The sequence below is a fragment of the Medicago truncatula genome, chromosome 1 (genome assembly GCF_003473485.1).
Source record: "Medicago truncatula cultivar Jemalong A17 chromosome 1, MtrunA17r5.0-ANR, whole genome shotgun sequence".
In the NCBI taxonomy this organism is placed as follows: domain Eukaryota; kingdom Viridiplantae; phylum Streptophyta; class Magnoliopsida; order Fabales; family Fabaceae; genus Medicago; species Medicago truncatula.
This window is the reverse complement of record NC_053042.1, coordinates 51,202,882-51,227,528: the sequence shown is the minus strand read 5'-3', so window position 1 is coordinate 51,227,528 and position 24,647 is coordinate 51,202,882. Positions and strand designations below refer to the sequence as shown.

Sequence of the window (24,647 nt, the reverse complement as noted above, 5' to 3'; positions counted from 1 at the left end):
TACTTTGGTCTAAATAACTAAAAGCATGTGAACACAAGTCCTTTTCCTAGACAAAGAACCTTTATCTTAAGATTGATATGTTTGCCGCTAATAGAAGTTTAATTGGTATGCCAATTTAGGAACGTAAGCATATTAATCTTTTCCTCAACCATGATATATACTAAAAGTTTTTAATCCATACATCGCAGTTAGGTGAACAAGAACAAAATATTAACAACTCAAGCTACAAAACTCATGGCTGTGATTAAATTTGTGAATGGAAAGGAAGGATAGAATTAAGGAAAACAAAATCACTGCCCATGTTTTCGTGCCTGCCTATAGGCCTGTTTGGTACACCACTAATCTTACATAAATATCTTCGGCTTAATTACGGATTTGATGTCCTTATTATGACTCATTCATAGAACAAGTTTCCTCATTTTAAAATCATTCTTCTATCATATTTTTGTACTTTAAAATAATGAATTGACAAATTTTAAATAATGTGTCATGCGACCTAATAATGTGGATTAATCAACACTCGTGAAATTATAAGATAATAACTCATTAAAAATTGTAGTTTCAACTTCAAATCCACCATTTTTTAAGTATAAAAATCTAATCAAGGGACCAAAACTGGGTAGTTTTAAAATCCGAAGACCAAATATGTGAATGAGTAAAAATATGATGATAAAAGTTGTAATTGAGCGAATATATTAAATGCCTATATAGGTTGCTTGTAATCCAAGATATTCAAATTTGTAGCATGACAATTCCATGTATTGATTTTCAACAAGTGAATGCAAGCACGGTGCATGAATATTAAATCCCACCGGATAATTTGGTAACAAAATAGATATTGTGCATATTAATAAACGATGTGCTGACATAACAATTAAGTATTACTGGATCCACAAAGACAAAGGAACTTCTATGGTACACTCACAAAATGAGGTGTACCGGTACTCCTGCTTCTTAATTTTATAAATGAACGATCATTTTTTATGTAGTAAATAGCTATTTGTCAATATTTATATTTTATAGAACACTATTTCATAAGAAAAAACATAATTTAATTGTTTATAAGAATCATAGTAACTTTTTTTACATATTATCGTAAAAAATAATGAATGTTCTCAATTATGAGTGATAAAAATTTAAAAAAATAAAAAATTATTTCTTGTTGACACTTTTGATGAATAAGATTTAGTTATTATAATAAATGATAAAAAAAAAAATATTTTTCTTTAAAAAACAACTCATTTAACTATGAATTTAAAGAGTGAGTGTACCGTTACACTCAAATATAGTGGGTGTACCATAGAATTTGCCTAAAACAATTAGGCAAGCAATAAAAAAGGCTCCCTAGGACCATTTTTCTATATCTGACTTCGGAAACCAAACTATGGAGAAATACTTCACCAATTTGACACGAACAGAGCTTCCTTTACCTTGAAGGAAAAGAAACTAAATTCTACTTATTCATTGTATCATACTCCACTCTATTTTTGTTGAATCTTTTGTCAGGGGACCACTTCAAAAACTTGAATAGGAATAAGATGAAGTTGATCATGACGATGTTTGCAAAAATAGATCTAAAACATGTGAGAACACACTAAGTTGGAAAAAAGTTTTTGTCAACCGCATGCAAATTCCCTTCAAAATACTTTAGAATCCTTAAAATGAATTGCACAATCAAAATGTATCGGTTGATGATTACAAATAAAAGTTTTCTCATTTACTCTCGTGCATTAGAAAAAAGAAGAAATAATTTGGTATTGTTTTGACCAAAATTCGAACTCACAAAAATATGATTGTGTTTTTCTGCCTCCATAATGTCTATTTATAGAGATATTTTGGTGAAGAGATACAACTCTTTGGGACATGCATCACATAATTCTCTTGACATACTCCCTCCGTCCCAAAATGTAAGCCAAAATGAAATAGCGTAAGTTGATGTATTTGGTACAAATTTTGAACCAAATTCATTAATTTTTGTTGACCAATTTTTTATTATATTTTAAGACAGAGGGAGTAATTTGAACCGCAAATACATACATGCGTACCGTTCGTGCTACTTTTGCGAATTGGTTGTACAAGTTTTTATGTAATTCGTGGAAACCGATGAACCGAGACAAGTGGGCTAGATTAAAGAAAGGGGAAGAAGAGGTTGAGTAGGAGATAGAAGAGTAAGAAAAACCTGTGATGGAATAAATAAATTTTACAGGAAAACATATAGGTTGGGATGTAAATATTTAGTAATTACTAATAGATTTTAAGTTTTGTTTAAAAATTCTATTTAAAAGAATCTTTTTATTAAGAAATTATTGATAGTTAATTAGGTATTACTATTATTACGAACCGATGCGTACCGAAATTATATACCCACATATGTACGATTTTTTCTCATGTTGCTTACCGCGAACCCGTATCTCATACCAACGTGAATTGTAAATCATATGACTATGTTCTAGGGTATGGGCGTGTGGACTAGACCAATCGGATTTGCAACCGGAATGTCTTGCACGAGCCCTATACCACCTGTTCAGCTGGGGACTAACATTGGGTTTCTCTATAACTCACGCAGAGATTTACACTAGCGTGAGTTAACTCCCGCAGGGACATTTTCAGTAGGTAAGTTGGGAATGAGCAAAATGTGTTGGGGAAAGAGCAGAATTCAGGTGTTTGGACATATCTGTGAAACATTAATTCGTGTGCCTTCTACTTTGAGGCGCTTCAGTTATGAGGTTTTAGGGAGGCGTATAATCTTGGGAAGTACTTGGGCTCCTATTCTTGGTAAAGCTCCTTGAAGATATGATTTTACATGCCTTAATGATCAAGTAAAGACTAAAGTAGCAAGAGATTTTAAGACTTCAGCTTCTTTTCTTGAGACTTGCTTGCAAGAGATTCCAAAGATTCAATGGGACTTTGAGGATGGTAACCACGAATTCCCCGGTTGGTTAGGTTTTTCGTTGTAAGTGGCCTCACTTCCTTTGTATGAATATCAATTAAAATAAATTTGAAAATATGAAACAATCTCTTGAAGGCGTAAGGTTGTGTGGTTTCGACGAAAACCATGTGGTAACATTTAGCATTTCTGTTAAAAATAAAAGTAAAATATTGACTTCTTGTCAGAAACTAGTGCAAAACTAGTTTACACCTTATAGAGTGTATGCCAATTTTTTCTTCTTAAAAATGAAAATTAGTAAAACAGAAAACAGACATTATCAACTTTTGTTAAACCCTTGCGACCATTGGAATCGAATGTCTTTCTCACAAAGCATTGTTTTTCTCCCACAAGTACCTTTTCCTTTAACCCTTTAATTATATTTTTTTAATCGATCAAGCGTTATTAGATGAAGCCAGTTAATTAACTTTGTGTGTGACTTACTCAACTCCCACCATGTTGCATTCTTAAGTTTGTTTTTTGACAGGTGCATTCTTAACCTGTTATTTTGTTCACTGCAATTAATAATTTTATATTTGTTGTTGAGTAATTGCATTTAATAATTTCTTAGGTTAAATATGTTTTTAGTCCTTATATTTTGCGCCTGAAGAATAGTCCCTATATTTCATTAAGAGTGTGTTTGGATAGGGGAATGTAATGTTATGAGAGAATTTAAATACTTTGAGGTGAATTTCATTGTTTGAATGGGGGAATGTAATGTAATGTTGAGGAAATGTAATATTACGAGGGAATTCAAATACTTTGAGGTAAATTGCCTAGAATTTTAAATTCTTTAAAATTTCTAAATTACCTCATCCAAACACACTCTAAATGTTTTTAAAATCCTCACATTTTATCTCCGTTATCAAAATTAGTCCTTGTTGTTAATTATTAAACGGAATGTTGATGTGGCGGTTGGTGGGTCCCAATTATTTTAGGATTAAATATGTTTTTTGGTCCCTCTATTTTGCGTAACTTTAAAGAATAGTCCTTACATTTTAGGATCTACTAACTGCCACATCAGCATTCCGTTAGAGAATTAACAACAGGGATTAATTTTGATAATGAATATAAAATGTGAGGATTTTAAAAACATTTAATGAAATATAGGGACTATTCTTCAAAGGGACATAAAATGTAAGGACTAAAAACAAGTTTAACTCTAATTTCTTTCACGTGATTTATTTTAAACAACATATAGTTGCAGAGGAGCCTTTCTAGGACAGGAACACAGTGTTGGGGTGATAGGAATGTGAGTGGCAATGTCACACTTCAAGACAAGGATACTGTCCTTACTACATGGTCTCCGAATAATACCATTGCAATTCCAAAGTTTTACCGACTTGTTCATTGTTTTCTTCTAACTTAAACTTTGTTTTTGTTTTTCATTTATTAGGATTTGGATCATCTTCGTTTGAGTTTTTTTGATCACATGGTCATTTAAAGAAAAATCTGTGCATAAGTACAAAAATATGCATGAAAGAATCCAAATATATTTTTGTTTTTATCTTATAGACCGGACCAATCTACTCGCCTACTTGCGATTTTGTTTTCATGCATGTCTTCTTCAGTTGAAAAACGTTTATGTAATTATCAACTTTAGGTGTGTTTGTTTTCATCGGTGAACATTGGTGTCTAAATTCAAATGGTAAAATCATTCATAACCAACATGTACTTATGTCATTATTGCGAAGGTGGGTGTCCCCTGATTGATTCATAGGTTTTCTTATGATACACACATATATATATATTATGAGTATTAGTAATTTAGTAGTATAGTTGTCAGTATCCTATTGCGAGGCAACCCAAGCACGCACAAAAAAATGTCTCATAGTCAATATGAGATTTAATCTCATTGCGGAACCAAATGGCCTAAGTCGTGGAAATACTAAGGTGTCTACCAGGGGATAAAGATTCTAATTGCAGTGGGTTAAAATAAAACGTCGGCCGGATGATCATCTTAGAACCAATAAGATTTGCACGGGGATTTTGTAAACTGGAAATTGTGAGTTGTTGAAGATCAGTTAAAGTTAAAAAAATAGGAAACCTACATGTAAAATTGTCAACCATAGCTCTGTGAAAACCAGGTTTCTGGGTCAATGATAAACAAGGCTAAAGTGAAGATATATAATATTATCATATGTAATTAATATGTCGTTGGTACACTATACTTGGGGGCCACATGTACTGTCAATTATAAAAAAATCTGGACATTATTGTTGTGAACTTGCAATGTACATACTTCTATTGATTATGAGTTTCAACTGTAGATGCTCTGTTAGGATCTTGCAATTCAACGGTGGTAGCGGTAGGGTCCACACAGAATTCAACAAACCCACAGCTAGTGCATCACATGTGTAACACCACAAATGAAAACAAATGTATAAGATGGAGAAGTAGTTTTGGACGTTCTTCTTCCTGACTACTTGACCCTAAAAAAGTTCTTGTCATTGCCACAATGTAAGATTCTCAACTCGTATATATAATAGTTGCAGAGGAGCCTTTCTAGGAAAGGAACAGTGTTTGGGTGATAGGGATATGAGTGGCAATGTCACACTTCAAGACAAGGATATTGTCCTTACTACGTGCTCTCCGAACGGTACCATTGCCATTCCAAAGTGTTACCGACTTGTTCATTGTTTTCTTCTAACTTAAACTTTGTTTTTGTTTTTCATTTATTAGGATTTGGATCATCTTCGTTTGAATTTTTTGGATGTCACATGGCCATTTAAAGAAAAATTTGTGCATAAGAACAAAAATATGCATGAAAGAATCTAAATATATTTTTGTTTTTATCTTAAAGATCTGGACCAATCTACTCGCCTAGTTGGGATTTTGTTTTCATGCATGTCTTCTTCAGTGGAAAAAAGTTTTATGTAATTATCAACCTTAGGTGTGTTTGTTTTCATTGGTGACTAAATTCAAATGGTAAAATCATTCGTAACCAACATGCACTTATGTCATGCCAAGGTGGGTGTCCCCTGATTGATTCCTAGGTTGTCTTATGATGTATATTATGAGTATTAGTAATGAACATTGCTATTGCTCACGAGAAAACATGTCCCGAAGGAATCACCACAAAGCTTTAGCCATGTAAAGTTGTTCCTGCCGGAAAACAAGGGAGGACATTGTATTGCATTAAGAAAATATCTTAAGTGTTAAATAACCATCCGTGAATTGTTCGCTATGTTATCTCTCGTGATAACTAGCATTCTCCATTAGTAATTTAGTACTATAGTTGTCAGCATCCAATTTGTGAGGCAACCCAACGACAGTATAAAAAAATGTCTCGTTGTCAATATGAGATTTAGTCTCACAGCGGATCCAAATGAACTAAGTCGTGGAGATAATCTAAGGTGCCTATTAGGGGCAAAGACTTTAATTACGGTGGGTTAGAAGAAGAAAAAAACGTCATCAGTATGATCATCTCATACCCAATTGGATTGCACGGGGATTTTGTAAACTGGAAATTGTGAGCGTGGTTGAAGATCAGTTAAGTTGAAAAAAAATAGGAAACCTACTAGTAACATGCATGGAGAAGTAGTTTTAGACCTTCTTTCTCCTAGCTACTTGACCCTAAAAAAGTTCTCGTTTTTGCCACAATGTATGATTCTCAATTCTTAGTCATTCACACAATGCGCCTTGATTCATATGTTTTGAAACAGGTCCAACGTGGGAACTTTGTTATGGATATACTTGACTCTTACTGTCAGCAAGCATAATGGAGTTGAACATGGGAGTGATTTGCAGTAGTTACATAAGTTACAAATGGTAACTAGAGTTTCCACTATCTTTATGTCAGAATCAGTTACCTCTTTTGGAGATACATTGATGTATTGTGCACTGTGATAGGGGGGAAGGAATATTTCTTTTATAACAGCTGATAATGATAAAGATCACATGAATGAGGGAGCTCTTTTAGTTTGTTTAGTGTCTTATTGCAGGGCATAGTGGAATTGGAGAATGAGAAAGTTACTTTTTGCTTTTTCTCTCCTAAAGATTTATATACCTCACCTGTATCATTATGTTCTGTTTTACTCTTACATGCATTCCCTAATAGGAATTGAACTTTTTTCCATTTTTGTAATTTAAAGAGAAGATAAGGAAAAGGAGAGCAATAGTGCAAAATGCCATGAGAGCTACCTACAGGCTACAAAACAAAAGTGCAATGCCGTGAGCAGTGGGCTCTAAAAGACATGCACACTGAACGAAATATTTGGTCTTTATCACTATTCACCCATCATCATTAAAGATGCAACCCACTAGTTGTTTTTCCGGTACAAATAATAAATAATGTTGATATATTGGGAACAGTTTCAGAATAAACTAGGTGTGTCATGTGTGAATCATTTAGTTTAATTTGGCAAATTTCATATGTTGTGTACAACTAGAAGCATGTGAACATTAGATCCTTTTTAACAAAGAATCTTTATCTTAAGATTGATGTTTGCCACTGATAGAAGTTAAACAGTCATTCTCAGTTTGCATTAATCTTGTCCTCGGCCATGAACAAACTTCAAATCCTTAGACGAGGAGAAAATAGTTGTTCTATGGTTACAGTAAAAAATTTAGTCCATACATCCCAGTTAGGCCAACAAGAACAGAATATTAGCAACTCAGACTACAACATACGTGGTTGTCATTGAACTTGTCAATGGAAAGGAAGGAAATAATGAATGAAAGAAACTCACCGTTCGCGTGCCCCTGTTCTTGTGCCTGCCTATAGGCATGTTTGGTACACCAGTAATCATACATAAATACTTTAAATGCCTATATAGGCTGCACGAAAATTGGAATTTAAGATTTTCAACATTTTTAACATGCTACGTATTATTTTTCAACAAGTTAATGCAAACACAGTTCATGAATATTAAATCCCACCGGATAGTTTGGCAAGAAAATAGACATCTAATATATCAATAATAATGCCGGCATAAGAATTAAATATTACAGGAACCATAAGACTATTAGAGCCAATTATGCAAGCAATAAAAAAAGGCTTCCTAGCCCCCAGTTTTCTATATTTGACTTTGAAAACCAAACTATGGAGAAATACTACACCAATTTGGCAGGAACAGAGCTTCCTTTCCGTTGAAGGAAAGAAAACTGCATTTCTACTTATTCATTGTATTCCTCTGTATTTTTCACAAGAGAAGTCACCAGCACCCACCAACTTTAATGATGGAAGTTTTACAATTATAGGCAAGTCCATCCGAGAAAATCAGCTTTTCCACAGCTGAGTCTAGTAAGTTACTGTTCAAGATTAACTAGCATTTTATTTTATTTCTTAGAATCGTATTATACAAGTTTCGAAATTGATAGCAATGGTCCATAATATATATAACGTAGAATGATATATGACACAAAAAAAGGCATACCTGTTGGCTAAAATATACGACTGTGTATGATAACGATTTACGAGTAGTCAACAAATTCTGCATTGCAATAGTATACAACTTTGATGCTTTACAATATGGAGTTCAACGAGAGAAAATCGACATCCCTAATAGCGTTTTGAGATGCTAGACATTGTGTACTTATGCTTGCGGTCATGGAACAGCCTCAATACAACTGCTGCAGTTTCTTCTATCGCTTTAGCAGTCACATCTGTATATATTAGTGAAAAAATTTAGAATCCATCAGCATTAGTTTGAATGTAATATTTTGCAACACCCTTTGAACTAATCAAAATCACAGTTTGAATAATAAAAATTTGAAATCGAGTAGAATTTAGTATAGTTACCAATAACGGGCCAGACAGGGTTCTGAGCAAAGAGCCTTCCTGCAAATTCAAGTTCCTCTCGAATATAATCCATCTCCGAATAATTAGTCCGTGATTCTGAACTAAAACCCAAAGTTTTAGCCCTTGTTTTTCTAATGTCCTGTAAAACACCATGGTTTATAGTCAAGCCAAAAACCTTCTTTGGATCAACCTGAAAGAGAGTCCTAGGCATTTCCACGCCCATCACAATCGGTACGTTGGCGACCTTATACCCTTTCTGAGCAAGATAAATAGACAAAGGTGTCTTCCCGGTTCGGGAAACCCCGGTAAGAACAATATCAGCCTTGGCAAGATTCTGTGGAGATGCCCCGTCATCTTGCTTGATAGTGAATTCAATAGCTTCAATCCTACGAAAGTAATCATCGGAGAGAGGAACGCCAGAAGCACCACGAGGAAGGCCAGAAGGAGACACACCCAGATGAGAAGCAATGGCCTCTGTAATGGGTCCTAGTACATTGGTAGAAGGCACACCCCATAATTTGCAGGCCTTCTCAGCTGCTGAAGAAAATGAAGAATCAGCTAAAGTATACACAACCAGTGCATCTTCCTTCACTGCTTGCTTTATTATCTCCAATAACCTCTCTACATCATCAATCTAGTCAACAACAACAAAATATAAACAATTTGTCAAAAAAACAAAAATTGCGATGATTAAAATTAGTGTTTTGAATAGTATAATATATGCTATTTTCGAGTGAATAAGAATATTGTTCCACGGAATTGTAATTATTGGTAAAAATAGTCCCTAATTTTTTCGGATTAGCAATTTTTTTTTAACAACTTACAAATTAGCTAATACATCCTCAGATTGTAAAATGTCGGTCAAAATAGTCTCTTTATTTGTTGGTCTTTGAACCGGATACCGAGTTTTCAAAATAAATAAATAGTCTCTTTATTACTACCTTTGTCCCTGTATGTAAGACACCTTTGTAAAAAAATTGTCCCTTTTTATAAGACAATTTCCAAATTACAAAATACATTAATGATCTTTTCATAAAAATACCCTTAATTAAATGGAGAAAATTAAAAGGCTAACCATTTATTTCACTTAATAATTGAAGAACATTTTAGGAAGTGAATGTATATTGCTAGCAAATTTAATGTAAAAATATTTTTTCTTAATTCTTACGCATTGGCCATAGGGTTTTACAAATAGGGACGGAGATAATAACTTTTAGTCTTAAGAACTATGGCCTGACACATTATCGGAATATGTAATTTCTCCACGACGATCATACCATCACATGAGAGACTAATTTGACTAAAAAATGTAGTTCTCTCTTAAACTAATTTACTAGTAAGTAGTAACTAGTCCATGCACAATTGTAATTGTAATTACTCACAAACTGCATGGGCTCCCTAAAATGTGCGGTTAATCTACAACGGCATAGCCTCTAAGAATAAAAGCTAATAGATTGGACCATTTTAACTGACGTATGTGTCAATATGCAAAAATGAAGATTACTATGATAAATATCACAATTTGGAGGACTAATTTGTTTATTGACAATTACAGCGTTGTGTGGGTGGGGTGGGTATAAAGCAAAGTGGATAAAGAATGAAGGGTTAGAAAAGTTACCCCAGAAAACATATGAGTACTAACAGGGCAACCACGATCAACCAAGCAATAATCAAACTGACCCAAAGCAGCATTAACACAGTGTTCAGCGGTCCAACCGGTTCCATCAGAGACAATATATATGGACTTAGCCCTAAACTCTGACCCGTCTTCACTGACAGTGTCATCCGGGTCGACCGCGAAGAGGACTGTAGGTTGAGAGTTGTTGGGTTCTATGGTTTGAGTTCGTGGACTAGACCGGTCCAATTTTCGACCGGAACGTATTGCACGAGCCCTGGACCACCGGTTCAGCTGGGGACTGACCTTGGGTTTTCCTGTAACTGACTTCGATCCATTGTCGTTGTTGTTTCCGTTGCATGCTTTGATTTGTAGAAATGGATGTATGTTTGGACATAATCGTGAAATTGGCATAGCTAGCAGCAACTGTACTTTCAGATTATCGATTTCTTTAACACTTCCTTCGTTTTAAAGTTATTTCTACTTAAAAAAGAAAATCATTCAATTTTATTATTTCTTCCTTCAAGAATAAAACTATTTAGGCTTAATTGATGACCGGTGCTAGTCACACCCAAAAAAAAACAAGTTACACCCTAGAATGATTAATATACCCCTAAGTTGAACATAAATAAACTTAATTTACATTAACCTAAATTGAATAAGTAAACTGAATTTACATTAACTCAACATAAGTAAACTTAATTTACATTAACCTAGATTGATTAAACTAAATTTACATTAACCTAGATTGAACATAAGTAAACTAAATTTACATTAACCTAAATTGAACATAAGTAAACTTAATTTACATTGACATAAGTAAACTAAATTTACATTAACCTAAATTGAACATAAGTAAACTGAATTTATATTAACCTAGATTGAACATAAGTAAACTTAATTTACATTAACCTCGATTGAGTAAACTGAGTTTACACTAACCTCTTATATACATGTAAACTGAATTTACACTAACCTAGATTGAAGGTAAAGTAAACTAAATTTACATTAACTTAGATTGAACATAATAAGTAAACTTAATTTACATTGACATAAGTAAACTAAATTTACATTAACCTAAATTGAACATAAGTAAACTTAATTTACACTAACCTAAATTGAACATATCTCATACCAAAACAAACAATAAACAAATAGAAACTCATTGAAAATGAAATTCATGAAATTCACTAACCTTTATGAATATAATACAGATCAATAACAAAGATGTTGATTCAGATATTGGTTGCACATCTATGGTGATTTGTGGATGAAAGGGGGTAAGGGTTCAGAACGATCATAAAAGATGGGTTTTTAAAAATTTACATGAAGAGGACAATTTTGATATTATTGTAAAATTTTAAATAAATTTGAGTGTAACTAGTTTTTTTTTGGGTGTAACTAGCACCAGTCTTAATTGATCTGCTGGTCTCTTAAATTATTTCTTTTATTTAATTTAGTCCCATAAGTTTTAACTTTTTCAAATACGTCTCTTAAATTATTTCATTCATTCAATTTGATTCAATTTTGATAATTATAATCCTCCAAAAAAATAGACCGTTAAATTAGAGAGATCTATCAGATTTTATAGTGTATCACCAACACCTAATTTATTTACTTTCTTCATCTTCTTCCATCATCTTCATCATCCTTCATCATTCATCCTTGTCTAATTTCTTCTTCTTCTTCAAAGTATCAAGCGCTGCAAAAACGTTGGTGTTGGAAATTACCAACGAATACTCATCCCTTATGCTTCCACCACCAACCATTCTAACAACACGATTCAGAACCAACAAAAAACGTTTTCAGTGTTTAATATCAGAAGAATGGGTTATATCGCAAGACGGAGAAGATAACATAACATACAAGGCGGATAATGGGTTATATCACAAGAATACAACATGACACCATAAAAATCAGTAGCCGTAGGCAGAAAAAAAAAAAAAAAAAAGGCAAAACAGATGCCACAAAACACATCAAAACCAAAGCCTAGAAACCACCACCAGCTCCACAACACGCTAGGCAGCCAATCACAGCAGAAAAAAAAATAGCAGCAAAAAAGGTACAGATTGGATGAAGTTGTTGAATTTATAAACCCATTTCCGGATATAAGCAAAGGTGCAGATCTGGAACTAAGGAAATTAATTCACTGCTTTCAAGGTAAGATCTGAAAAATTGTGGGTATGTGTTTATTGGTATGTGTTTGAAAGGATGAATGTAGATGAAGATTAGTGTTGGTGATACATTATAAAATCTGATAGACTTCCATAATTCAACAGTCTGTTTTTTAGAAGATTAAAATTATCAAAATTGAATCAAATTGAATAAATGAAATAATTTAAGGAACGTGTTTGATAAAGTTAAGATTTATGAGACCAAATTGAATAAAAAAAATAACTTAAGGGACCGGCAGATCAATTATGGTAATATTAATTCTTATGGTAATATTAATTCTTAGAATCTGTGATTTGGTTTGACCCGTTTGTGAAATGAGAATTGTAACCACATGTTGTTTATAAATATTAAGGGAAATGCTAACCGGTGTCTCCGGAGTACTGTTAAGGATATGAAAAAGAAAATTATATAGTAGTTAATGCATTGAAATTGTGTAATTAATGATAATAAAGTCAAAAATAATTTCCTTTTATAATAATAATTCCCTTTTATGGTATGCTTAACCAATGCCCCGAAGACACCGGTTAGCAAGACCCAAATATTAAAATCAAGGTTGAAGGTGAAAAGGGTAAAATAAAAATAGCATATGAATTTAATTAGGATGTCTTGTTAATGTAAAATTATTTTATTTATGCATTTAACGATATGTTGTCCGATTATTTAATGTAATTAAAAACATATACATTGTTTCTTTTAGGGAGGAAATATGAATTGTTATAATCTTATTTAAAAAAAATGAATTTTTATAATTATTAATTAACGTAACAACCTATCAATAAATGTATTATATATATTCCATTCATTCCAAATTATATATCATTTTAACGATTTCATATAAATTAAAAATTGTAGTTAATATTATGTAGAAAAGAGTAATTGTAAATTGTTTTACAAAATAATCTTTATTAATGTTATGGAAAACATAAATTAATAGAATTAGTCCTTCAAAAAAAATAAAAAAAATAAAGTAATAAATAGCATGAGACATAATAAGAAAATAAGCATTAATGAGTCTTTATATTATAAAGTAACATATAATTTAAAAGAATTTTTTTTTTTACCAAAATGACATAATTTTATAGAAATTAAACTCAAAATACTTTTTTCAGAGGAAACTCAAAATACACATGGAGAGGATAATAAGCGTTAACTCTCCTAAATAATAATAATTAGAATTAGTCAACAAAGTAAACTAATTAATTAGAAAACCATGTGAAAACTGAAAAAACTTGTCTGTAAGGATATAAAAGACAGCATTGTGTAAAAATGCGTAATACTACATACAATTCAAGTCGGATCTCGGAGCATTGAAGATCCGAAATAGATTGAGATTTGTAAGAGCAATTTCTGTTCGGTATTGGGTCAACTGAAAAATAAAAGCAGAGACGACACCGAATTCCGGCGAATCAAATCAGCAAAATGGATCCGCCGCCGGCACAATTCCGGTGGCGCCCAATTCTCGCGGTGGTTCTCATTTTAGCCACCATTTGTCCTTCTATGGCTATCTACTGCGACGAAGACGATTGCTATGATCTTCTTGGGTCAGTATCCGTGATTTGCAGGGTTTCTCAATTTTCTTTTCTTTTTTTTTCAATTTTCTCGATCTCCAATCTCGTTTTTTATTTGCAGGGTTACTCAGAGTGCTAATTCTTCTGAAATCAAGAAAGCTTATTACAAACTCTCCTTGAAACAGTACCTCTCTCTATAAATTTCTCTCTTTATATTACATTAATTCTCTTAATTTGGTGTTTTTATAATTGATTCATTTATTTTTTGTTTTTCTATTTAAATCAGTCATCCAGATAAAAATCCTGATCCAGAATCGCGAAAGATTTTTGTTAAAATTGCCAATGCTTATGAGGTGACTTGCTTATTCTTTTATTCAATGATTTTGAAAGTTGGAGCTCTGTAGCACCGACAACTCTGATCAAACACACGACACATGTGATTACATTTAATAAATTTTGTCAAATTATTATTGGTATGGTTGTGTCAGTATCCGCTGTCTGTGTCAGCGGTTCATAGAGTTGGAGTGCATCTTTGTTAAAATTGAATGTTTTTCAATGTTGAAACTAATTGAAAAGTAGCCACATTGCATTATATCTTGGTGGGAAAATGATATGGTGTCATTATGAATGATGGAATTATAACTTCTTTACAGATTTTGAAGGATGAAGCTACACGAGAAAAATACGATTATGCAATTGCACATCCAGAGGAGGTATTTAGATTTTTTATCGTGCATAAGTTTGGTATCCTTTTAAACCGTGCTTTGTTAATAATGTTCATTGATTGAAGTAGAATTGAGCTATCTTTTTATTTTTATATTTTTTTTTATTTTTATTATCTCAGGTGTTTTACAATACTGCACAATACTATCGAGCGTACTATGGTCACAAGACGGTGAGATTTGCTATGTTTCTATTGCTGACCATTAATATATTTTGGTTGTAGTTGACTTGAAATGTTGATTGAATGGATGGTTTTTACTTTTTACCCTTGAATCTGATTAGTTAGTACTTTGACTTGCTAGGATCCTCGTGCTGTATTGGTTGGCCTTCTTCTTATTCTTTCTGGTTTCCAATATCTAAATCAAACGACAAGGTATAATCAGGTACTGTGATATATTAAATATCATTTGATCTGAAATGATGTTCCGCATATTTAACTGCTTATGCAGCATATTGCCAAAAGTGTACACACTTTTATTAATGTGAAATATGCATTTATCCCACTACGTGCTCTAATCAACTAGTTGGTGTTCTGAAGAGATGTATTTGTGGTCTTAAATACTGCATTCAGCCTACTTATGCCAATTAGTTTGACACAATGATGTGAGGGGTTTTGAATTCTTACAAGACACTTCATTTGGATATTCAATTTATGGTCGTAGAACCATATTGTCTATTTTGGAACATATATTCACAAGGAAGCTATAGTAGGTGCCATTTTCAGCTAAAATGTTTTAAAATGTCTATAGTCTTGGATGCACATTAAAGACTTTAAGTAGGTTAGGCCTTCGCAATGTACTACATTTTGAAGATATGTATAAACTATAATCAATTTGTGCGAACTGCTCTATTTGTTATTTGTGAAATGTTTTCGAAAGATTAAAACATCTAGATTCATTGCACTGACTTTTTGTGTTAATTAAGGCTGTGGCCATGGTGAAGAAGACACCTGCTTATAAAAATAAACTAAGGGCGTTGGAGCTTGAGCGCAGTGGTGGGATTACAAATAAGAAGAAGGGTCAAAAGAATAAGGACAGGTATGGTATCATTCTGATTCTATATAGTCCGTGTGTGTGGTTTCCTATTTCGTATGTCTACTGGCCTTTTCAATTTGGTGTTCCTCCTTGCAAACTTTCATTTCCTCTGTTAAACCAGTTTCTCTTTGATTCATAAGATTTCGATTCATTGTCTGTAAATTCTTTACTTCCGATACACAATGGCACAATCTGAATGACCTGTATATACAGAAAAGTGGAGGAAGACCTCAGTAAAGTGGAGGAAGAACTTGATCTGCAGATAACAGGAACTGAAAGGCCCTCCATATGGAAACTTATTGGTGTCCGCTTCATTCTTTTACCTTATACTTTAGGAAAGGTCAGCGTTAAAATCTTCTATTTGGAAGATGAAATCATATACATAGAATCTCGAATTACTTCATTTAGTACATGAAATTCTTTCCCACTTGTAGTGATGAACTGTGAATATTAATGTATTGTTTTATGTTTAACTCTTGATTAATTCTGTCCTGCATCCAGCTGCTGCTATGGTCTGGCTGTTGGTTTTGGACATACAAGGTGAAAAAGTGCCCTTATTCTTGGGACGATGCTTCTTATCTGACACAAAGGTCCCTTGGTCTTCCTGACGACAGATGGAGAGGTATAGGTGAGTACAATTTCTCTACAATGAATCTTGTTCGTTGGGCACTGAGAAAGTAGCAGAATTTGTTTTCCGAAATAGAATCATCCTGTTTTTATGTTTTTATTACTTGTTGTTCTAGATTGTACATGCATAGTCTAACCGACTAGCTTATTTCGTGAGGGCTCTTAACCTAATGGGTTTTTACCGATTTGGTGCCTGTTATTAATAGATGAAGCATCAAAGGAAGATCTTGTGCTAAGATGCTTATGGAAGAAAGCAAATATGGAGAGCTACATGACAGAGATGCGGAAAGAATCAAAGCGCAGAAGATAGCTGGTACAATTGCTTCACGTGCTGTTTTCCAAGTGCAAAATTTTGTTTTACTCGTGAAATTGAACTGAATTATAAGATGATAGTTAAAATTATAATACTGCAAAATTATTTATTTTGGGTTGCTATATTAATATTTTTTGGGAGGAGAGAAAAATCATTCATTGTCAACCACAAAATCTTAGATTTATAAGTTTGCAAATGTACTAAGCGCAAATGATATTTAAGTAGGTTGCACTTTGAGTCTATAAACAGAACACCAAAGGAAACTGGTTTAGCTATTGCTACATTCTTTCAATGAAGTTGGTACTTGGCCTCAATTTTTGCAGCAATTGCATTTTTGGCAGTGTTTTTGTGCATCTTTTGTTTAATAAGTATGCGGAGTTTTATCAGATAGCGGCATGCCATTGCAGAGTTATGAACTGTTTGTAAATATATGTGAAATGTCTGTTTTTCATTCTTATTGTTTTGAAGTGCCATGTTTCACGTTGCTGTCCCCGTGAGCTTAGCTCAGTTGGTAAGGACAATGCATAATATACGCAAGGTCCGAGGTTCGAACCCCGGACACCACCAAAAAAAAGTGCCATGTTTCGCGTTGCTTAGTTAGGTTAGTGCTTTAAAATTTTCAATCTTGTGATGTAACTCATACTTTTTAGAGCGGATGGCTATCGCACACAAGTAGTTAGGCACAGTGCACAGATTTTTTTCAAATCTCCACCGTTGTCACACTCACCTTCAAGTCTATATTTTGATAGTTATTTAATATTTCGAAAAGAATAACATAATAAATAATCATATGACATTGCAATCATACTCGACTGAATAACCATTTTGCTCTTTCAAAAAAATCTTACATAGTTTTTTTAAATAACATTTTATAATTTCTTTAATTTAATTTTAAAATGTAGAATAACTGAATAAGCCATTCGCTTTCCTTCCCTCTAAATCTTCCATCTATACGGTCTAAATAAAATGCGGGCAATTATCTATATATAAGTACAATGACCTCCCCTGAAGTTCTTTTAAATGACACTGACACCCCCTCTAATTTTATAATAGACATTAACCTCCCTTAAGATTTTTAAAATACCTTTTTAATTTAACACCATTATTATTCTATTAAAGTAAACGTGCGGGTTAAAGATGACCAACTTCATTCACAACACCATTGAAAATTTTGCTGTTGTTTGAAGCTTTTTGCATTTTTTTTTATATTTTTTCTACCAAATTATCGTATAAAAAAAAAAGCCCAAAAGGCAATAACAATAGAACTCCAGAAATTTCAATTATGCATTCTGCGTGCACATCAAATCCCTAAAAACAGAAAATTAAATCATCCCCAAAAATCATTGCATAAACGTAAGCAATAAACAATAGAATCCAAAAATTGTAATTCAAGGTTTTCCTCTTGTTCTTCCAACCCGTCGATGAGCAGTCTCACGAGTGATTTGCCCATTTCCTTAGAATGGAAATAGACACACAATGAAAGAGACACGCCTATGCTTCATGCATTTTGTGTTGTTTCCATGGAGGAAGGTAATTTTAGGGCGCTAGTTGCTTCGATGAAATGAAAACCCATGCAACATGAATTTTTAATCTTTTTGTTTTCCTAAATAACTTGACAGAAGTTAAACAGTGTCAAACGGTAAGGGAGGTCAACGTTGTATTTAAAAATAAACCCACGAGAGGTGAATGTAATTATCTCTAATTTATATTGTTGGCCACTAATTAACACAAGTGACTCAAATAAAAAAAATTGTTTGATATAAACTACTTCAAATTTACATTAAAAACAACTACAACCGAGGAATGTATATACGTCCTTTCAAAAAAAACAAAAGGAATGTATATACGTATAAAAAAAAACCATAACGAAGTTATATACTAGATACAGATTTCTCACAAAAGTGTGATAATATTACAAATGACTTTACTTATACACAACAAGAAGTAAAACTATAAAGAATTCACACACTGCCACACAGTTCAAAATTATTGCATTGCCAATAACTAAGATTGTCAAGATTGATAGTTTAGGTAACTCGTTTTGACCATGTGAAATTGATTTGTAATCTTGTGCAAGCTAACATACAAAAAATAAATCGAATGTGAAAACTAAAATGGAAAAAGATAAAAAAAAAAAAAATTAATTAAAAAAAAAAAAAAAGATAAAATAATCTTTTAAAATTGTCATGCAAGTTTACCAAAATTTAGGGAGTTTCTTAGGAGTTTACGAGAGTAAACTCGGTTATATTTATGAGTTTACTAAAATTTGAGTTTACAACCGAGTCAACTAAATGCATGATTCCACGAGTTAACTTGCGATTTTGACAACCTTGTCAATAGCTTTAAAATTCCCTATTAGCATTGCATTTTCAAAGGTATAGGCAAAGCAATATCATACGATGATAAATATGATCTAGTTTAAGACGAAGCAGCTTTGTTCGGGTTGAAAGGAACCTGCTCCGCACATGTAAGGACATCATAGCTCCCAGCTTGTTCACGACCGACACCAAGAAGGTCGAGATAATGTAGGTAATGGGAAATGATAGTGTTCATCGAGTCAACATCACCCTTCCCACAAACACCTTCGCCATAGAGAATGTTCATTGTAGAACCGAAACCACGGATGCGTTTCTCCATAGTGTCATTCTTGCTTGGCTTCCAATTGCCGATGAAGGCATCATGAGCAGAGGGTTGTGACTTTTTGATTGGTGTCATCCATCTCCAAATTGCAGCCTGGAAAGCAAGGGTTGCATTCTGCTCTATGTATTCTGGATGGTCAAGTAAATTCACTTTCAGAGCTTCCCCAGCAGCTCCGTAATTGTAGTTCCTATAACGATGGAACCAATAAGTACAGTCATGAACCCGAGCAATAATTTTTTTAATGGCTATTCTTCATTTCAACTAAAACCAGCTCAACTGCTTTTTATAGAAGTGTGCTCGCATTTCTGGTTTAGATCTTCACAGGAATTTCTTTTTGCCTAAATGCTAGAAGAAACATGCTAACTTATATCATCATCGATTGTCATCTTACCCATATGGTCAAACATCAACCACATCCACAAAAATTAGTAACTTGCTTATTGTACAATATAAAGGTAAACAGTGAAAAAAATCTGAAAGTTTTAGAATCGGCTAGTGTTGTAGAAAACCTGCACATGCATTCAAATGTATTAATGATAACTTCGTATATCGTCCACACAAAACCCAGCTATACACTTCAATGTCTCTCTTTCACCAATCAGCTGCTCAATATTCTATCCATTTTCCCGTGCTTTTATATTTTATATTTTTATTTTATCTCCTATTACACCAGACTATTTGCGCTCTAATCTTTCAAAACTTTGCGATGATCAATTAACACTCTCTTGATGATAATTTGAAGGATCTATAATTGCCACAATGGGGTGTTAAATAATATCTTAAAGGCTTTCCACTCTTCTAATCGTGTGGGCCAAATGTGACATTTACACAACAAAGGAAGTTCAAACCATAACTGTTTTTGCTAAAGAGATCAATGATCAGTCATTGCGGTGCTTAGGATGAACTGATTTTTAAGATCACCCGCATTCAAATATGTTGTACGATTTTTCTTCCTAAGTGGGGAAATGTTGCCAACATTTCCGATAAAAAAATAATCTTGCAAGTTGGGTTAAGTGTTACCCTTCAACAAGTCTGATTAATTTGGTACACTGGTGAGGCATATTGGGGAACCCTCAAAATAACATCAGCAAGTTTAATGACAAACATATCAGAGATTAAGGAACAGGAAAGAAACTTGTAAAACCAGCTACCTTTTGTCCCAAAACAAGAAGGAAAAAAAGGCCTTCTATCTATGAAGCACGGAAATCGGACACGACACTGACACGTCGACCAATAATAATTTGAGATTAATTGAATCTAATCACATGCATTTGTGTTGGTGTCATGTATTGACACGTCAGACATGCCTTCAATTAGAAGTGTCGTTGCTACATAACGTAGTATTTAGTAATGCTAGAAGTATACATACCAGTAAATAGGAATGGCTCCACGCCCATAGTATTCAGCCCCAGGAGTACAGGGGTATGTGAATTTGAAATAGTCATCACAATATGACTGGCTAGGACTCATTTCGTGATTGTAACAGAGACCCCACGCCAAAGGTCCTCCATCTGCCGCTCCATATCCACCTGTCATCAGCATTACAAGAACAATAAATAACCAAATTCTAAAAATTCAAACCCAACCAAATCAATCATTGCACCATTATCAAGTTCTACTATACAAATGTTAAACCTAAGACCGATCTATCAAACAAAAGAACTTTCACCAAACAAGTGTTTATCTATGTAGTCAGTAGCAGCTGCTATAGCGGCGTTGCGTAGCAGCCCTAGGCGCTATGTGCAACCCCGTTGCATTGCATTTTTTAGTAAGGGTACTTGGCCAATGCAGCGAAACTACTTTAAAAACTCAAACATACCCTCAACTGACAGCTATTCCCTCTGTTCTTTTTGGACTTTTAGTCATTTTACCCTATAACTTATTTGCTTTACATAGTTTGAATATTAGCAACATTAAACTTCTAGTTTATTTTTTATTTTTTTGAGGCAAAATAGAATTTAAATCTATGAAATAAGATAAGGTACCAGAGGTACCTACAAGTGAATATACAACGTTACTTTAGATAGACTGAGGGGCAATAGCCCTAACAACACCTAAAACAATCACACATAAAAGATGCACATATGAGAGCACTTGAATAACATACACCTGTTTCTGACAATATACAAACAAAGAGACTCTACATGTGCTGCAAAAGAACCGGAGACTAGACCAACAAAGCGCCTACCGCTGCTGCTACAACCGGTACCTAATTCTGCAGAACAGATGAAACCTTGGCCTGGCCCTGATGATGATGAAGACAGAGGAAATAATAGCACTTACTACTGAAGTTGAATCCAATGTCAGAATGTATAACCATCTTCACGAATGTAGTCAGGATCGAGATCCTATGTAGGATCGGTCGGCCGGTGAAAGAACGTAAACACAAGGAACGTAACACGGTTCGTAAGTAGGATCGGTAGGTTGTTGATAGAGTTGAGAGAAATAGAGATAGAAAATAGACGGAAAACAGAGGAACCAAGCATAAAAACAGACACAATAGAGGAAAAACAAAATCAAGCAACAAAATAGAGAAAAACAGAGGAAACAGAGGAAAAACGGAAAAAAACAGAGGAAACGGTGGAAAAATGGAAAAAACAGAGGAAACAGAGCAAAACCGAACCATAGTAAAGTCGAAGCACAGTCGAGGTGCTGTGGCACGTGATTGGCTACATTCTTCACCATCCGACACTAAAACCAACAGAACTGAAACAAAATTGGAGCACAATGAAACCACCCCAGATCAGATTCACCAATATGATCCAATCCAAACTAGATTACAATCAATACAAAAAGCCCCTAGACCAACTGAAGGACAAATTGAAAGAGCAAGGCAATTTTCATTTCCTGTTCAAACACCAGACCACCTTAACACAAATAAAAATCCAATCCAATTACTTGAAAATAATCAAGATAAACTTCTATTATTAATTAAGAATGTCCTAAATATTGGTCACTATCCTCTATACCGCTTTGGAGGTCAGCCACTCTGCTCCTCGATCCACTCTGAACGGTTTCTATCTTACCATCAAACATGTCACACGCCAATTCAATCATAAATCAAGTCGACGACGACGACAACATCAACAAAAACTCAATTCTTTACATAATTCACTAGCAACCATATAGCTAGAACTAAACAGTTGATACATCATTATCTCTCGCAAAAAATGTAATGTATGCAATTCAACAAATCAAGATCTACAACAAACTAATCAATCAGACAACAACAATCCAATTCACCCATAATTTCAAACATTGTAAACTCAAATCTAAAATCTTCTCCATTACACTTAAATATACCAATCCATGATTATTATTTTTTTCAATCTGAATTTTTTTTGCTTAAACTAATCCAATCACAAAATATACCACATTTAACCCTAACAAGTCATAATTTTTTTCCTTAGAAATCTAAATCAAACCAAACATACCAACTAATCCACCAAACGCAATTCCAATAATCACTTCACTACAAACACACATTTCAGCAAAATCAAACAATTAAGTGACTAAAAATAAAAATCTTACAAGAGGTTTTGCTACCAACGTGACCAAGAAATGCGGCAATCTCCATCATCTTCAAAGTCTTATTCCCAGTGGTACCAAAACCCAATGGCTCGAAAACCGCCGCGGCAGTTATAAAAGAGTGATAATCCCAAAACCCAACAGCATGAGCAATGGGCGAGTTTCGCTTGGAAAACAGATTCTCGAATTGATAGGTTTGAAGATAATCAGTTATGGTTAAATTGCAACAATAAATCGACCAACCTTTACATTCCCAACCTTTGTCACAATACTTCTTTCCGTGTGAGTATTTCACTAGTAGTTTTGTTTTTGATTCATCCTCGCTTTTTACGGTTGTTGTTGCGGCGGTGATTAGAATAACCAATGTGATTAACAAAACGACGGTGTTTTGTTTCTCCATTGAGGAAGAGGAAATGGGTGGGAGAATGAATGAATTGAAATACGCGCGAGTGATGAGTATAATAATAATAATTAAGTGTTTACTAGTGTTTTTTTTAAGGGAAGTGTCAGTGGGTGAAGTTTACAAGGAATGATATTTCTACAACCAATTTTGTGTGACAACTTTTGAAGAACTATTTCTCTCTCTTTTTTTTTTTTTTTTTCTCTCTCTTTATTGTCATCAAATCAAAGGATCCGAAAATGGTATGCATTCATTATTCAAAAAAAAAAAACTACTCCCTTTATTATCTTTATCGTCATTTTTCTCTCTACAAATATGATATTTTTGAACAAACGTACAATCCATTTTCATTTTATTGGATACTTTTTCTGCACTAAAAATAGTGTTGGAAAATTCATATTCTTTGTACCTTTTGAAGTATTTTTTTTTAACAAACTAAAATAAAATATATTATCACAATGGAAAAAAGCTACTCTCTAACACAAGGTATGAATAAGAGAGCTAATCAAAGTTACAACATAGTATCCTAATGAAAAAAGAAAAAACGACAGTCAACCTATACACAAACAATTAAGAAGTTGATGCCACCACATATAATAACCAAAAGAAAAACCGACACTATTAGCTATCAGCCAACCTATGAACAAAGTTTTACTTTTTCCATTAGCTGCATAACCGATTCAGCTTTATTAGAGAAGAGTTTGTGGTTCCTTTCATTCCAAACCACCCAAACAGTGCAAAGGCAGATAAGTTTTAAAATGAATATAATAATTACATCAATACATATGTATTTATTTATTTTTGGTAAGCTATTTCAAAAGAATCATTTACAAACTCGTAATTTTATCCTTAAAAAAAAACTCTTTTATAAAAAAAATGGACAAAAGTAAAATGAGTGAATTCTCTTGGAATAAAAATTTCAAGGACTAATCTGGGTTCTATTTTTGTCAAAGGTTGAATTGATCCGACAGAAAATTGTGAAGGGTCAAAATGGGTCTTCGTTCAAATACAACAAGTTAAGATTATTGTAGTAGAAAGTCATATACAAGAATGAATAAAAATTGATATTGGAAATTTTAATAGTTGAATAAAAATTTAAGATTGGGTCTTATCCCTCCAACTTTGATAGGATAAAACAGTTTTGATAATCAGAAGTTCGTCTAAGAGATAAGTAAAACCTAAAAAAAAAATTATTTTAATTAGAAATCAAACTTGGATACTCTTAGTCAATAATTTAATTTAAAATTGATGATTTCACTTTTAATTTAGAAAATTAATGTTACAAATATTAATTAAAAAAATCATAAAACAAAATAACTATGTCAATTTTGAATATTAGGTAAATCATTCGAAGTTGATTCTTTCTCATTCTTATTCTCATGAATTAAATATGAATCTTGTAGCCATGTATTTCA

At 33.3% G+C, this 24,647-nt stretch overlaps 3 protein-coding genes across 4 annotated transcripts; 1 reads left to right on the top strand and 2 right to left on the bottom strand.

The window, feature by feature from the left end:
- Positions 1–7,814: 7,814 nt before the first annotated feature.
- On the bottom strand, positions 7,815–10,795 carry LOC25485252 (pyruvate, phosphate dikinase regulatory protein 1, chloroplastic). Of its 2 annotated transcripts, XR_003007109.2 has the most exons (4): positions 10,288–10,795; positions 8,670–9,303; positions 8,305–8,533; positions 7,815–8,179 (listed from the first exon to the last, which is right to left on the bottom strand). XR_003007109.2 is itself a non-coding variant. In XM_013614436.3 (3 exons), the coding sequence occupies exons 1-3, from the start codon at positions 10,696–10,698 to the stop codon at positions 8,430–8,432; spliced, it is 1,149 nt and encodes a 382-aa protein (XP_013469890.1). In that variant the 5' UTR covers positions 10,699–10,795; the 3' UTR covers positions 8,177–8,429. The 2 variants fall into 2 exon arrangements, 1 of the variants encoding a protein (XP_013469890.1); XM_013614436.3 differs by having other exon boundaries at positions 8,177–8,533.
- A 2,673-nt stretch (positions 10,796–13,468) lies between these two features.
- Positions 13,469–16,990, top strand: LOC25485251 (chaperone protein dnaJ 50). Its single transcript, XM_013614435.2, has 10 exons — positions 13,469–14,000; positions 14,089–14,151; positions 14,254–14,320; positions 14,621–14,680; positions 14,812–14,862; positions 14,993–15,073; positions 15,615–15,727; positions 15,938–16,064; positions 16,226–16,352; positions 16,558–16,990. The coding sequence occupies exons 1-10, from the start codon at positions 13,879–13,881 to the stop codon at positions 16,659–16,661; spliced, it is 915 nt and encodes a 304-aa protein (XP_013469889.1). The 5' UTR covers positions 13,469–13,878; the 3' UTR covers positions 16,662–16,990.
- Positions 16,991–18,813: 1,823 nt separating this feature from the next.
- Positions 18,814–23,330, bottom strand: LOC25485250 (chitinase-like protein 1). Its single transcript, XM_013614434.3, has 3 exons — positions 22,836–23,330; positions 20,674–20,833; positions 18,814–19,491 (listed from the first exon to the last, which is right to left on the bottom strand). The coding sequence occupies exons 1-3, from the start codon at positions 23,230–23,232 to the stop codon at positions 19,083–19,085; spliced, it is 966 nt and encodes a 321-aa protein (XP_013469888.1). The 5' UTR covers positions 23,233–23,330; the 3' UTR covers positions 18,814–19,082.
- Positions 23,331–24,647: the final 1,317 nt, after the last annotated feature.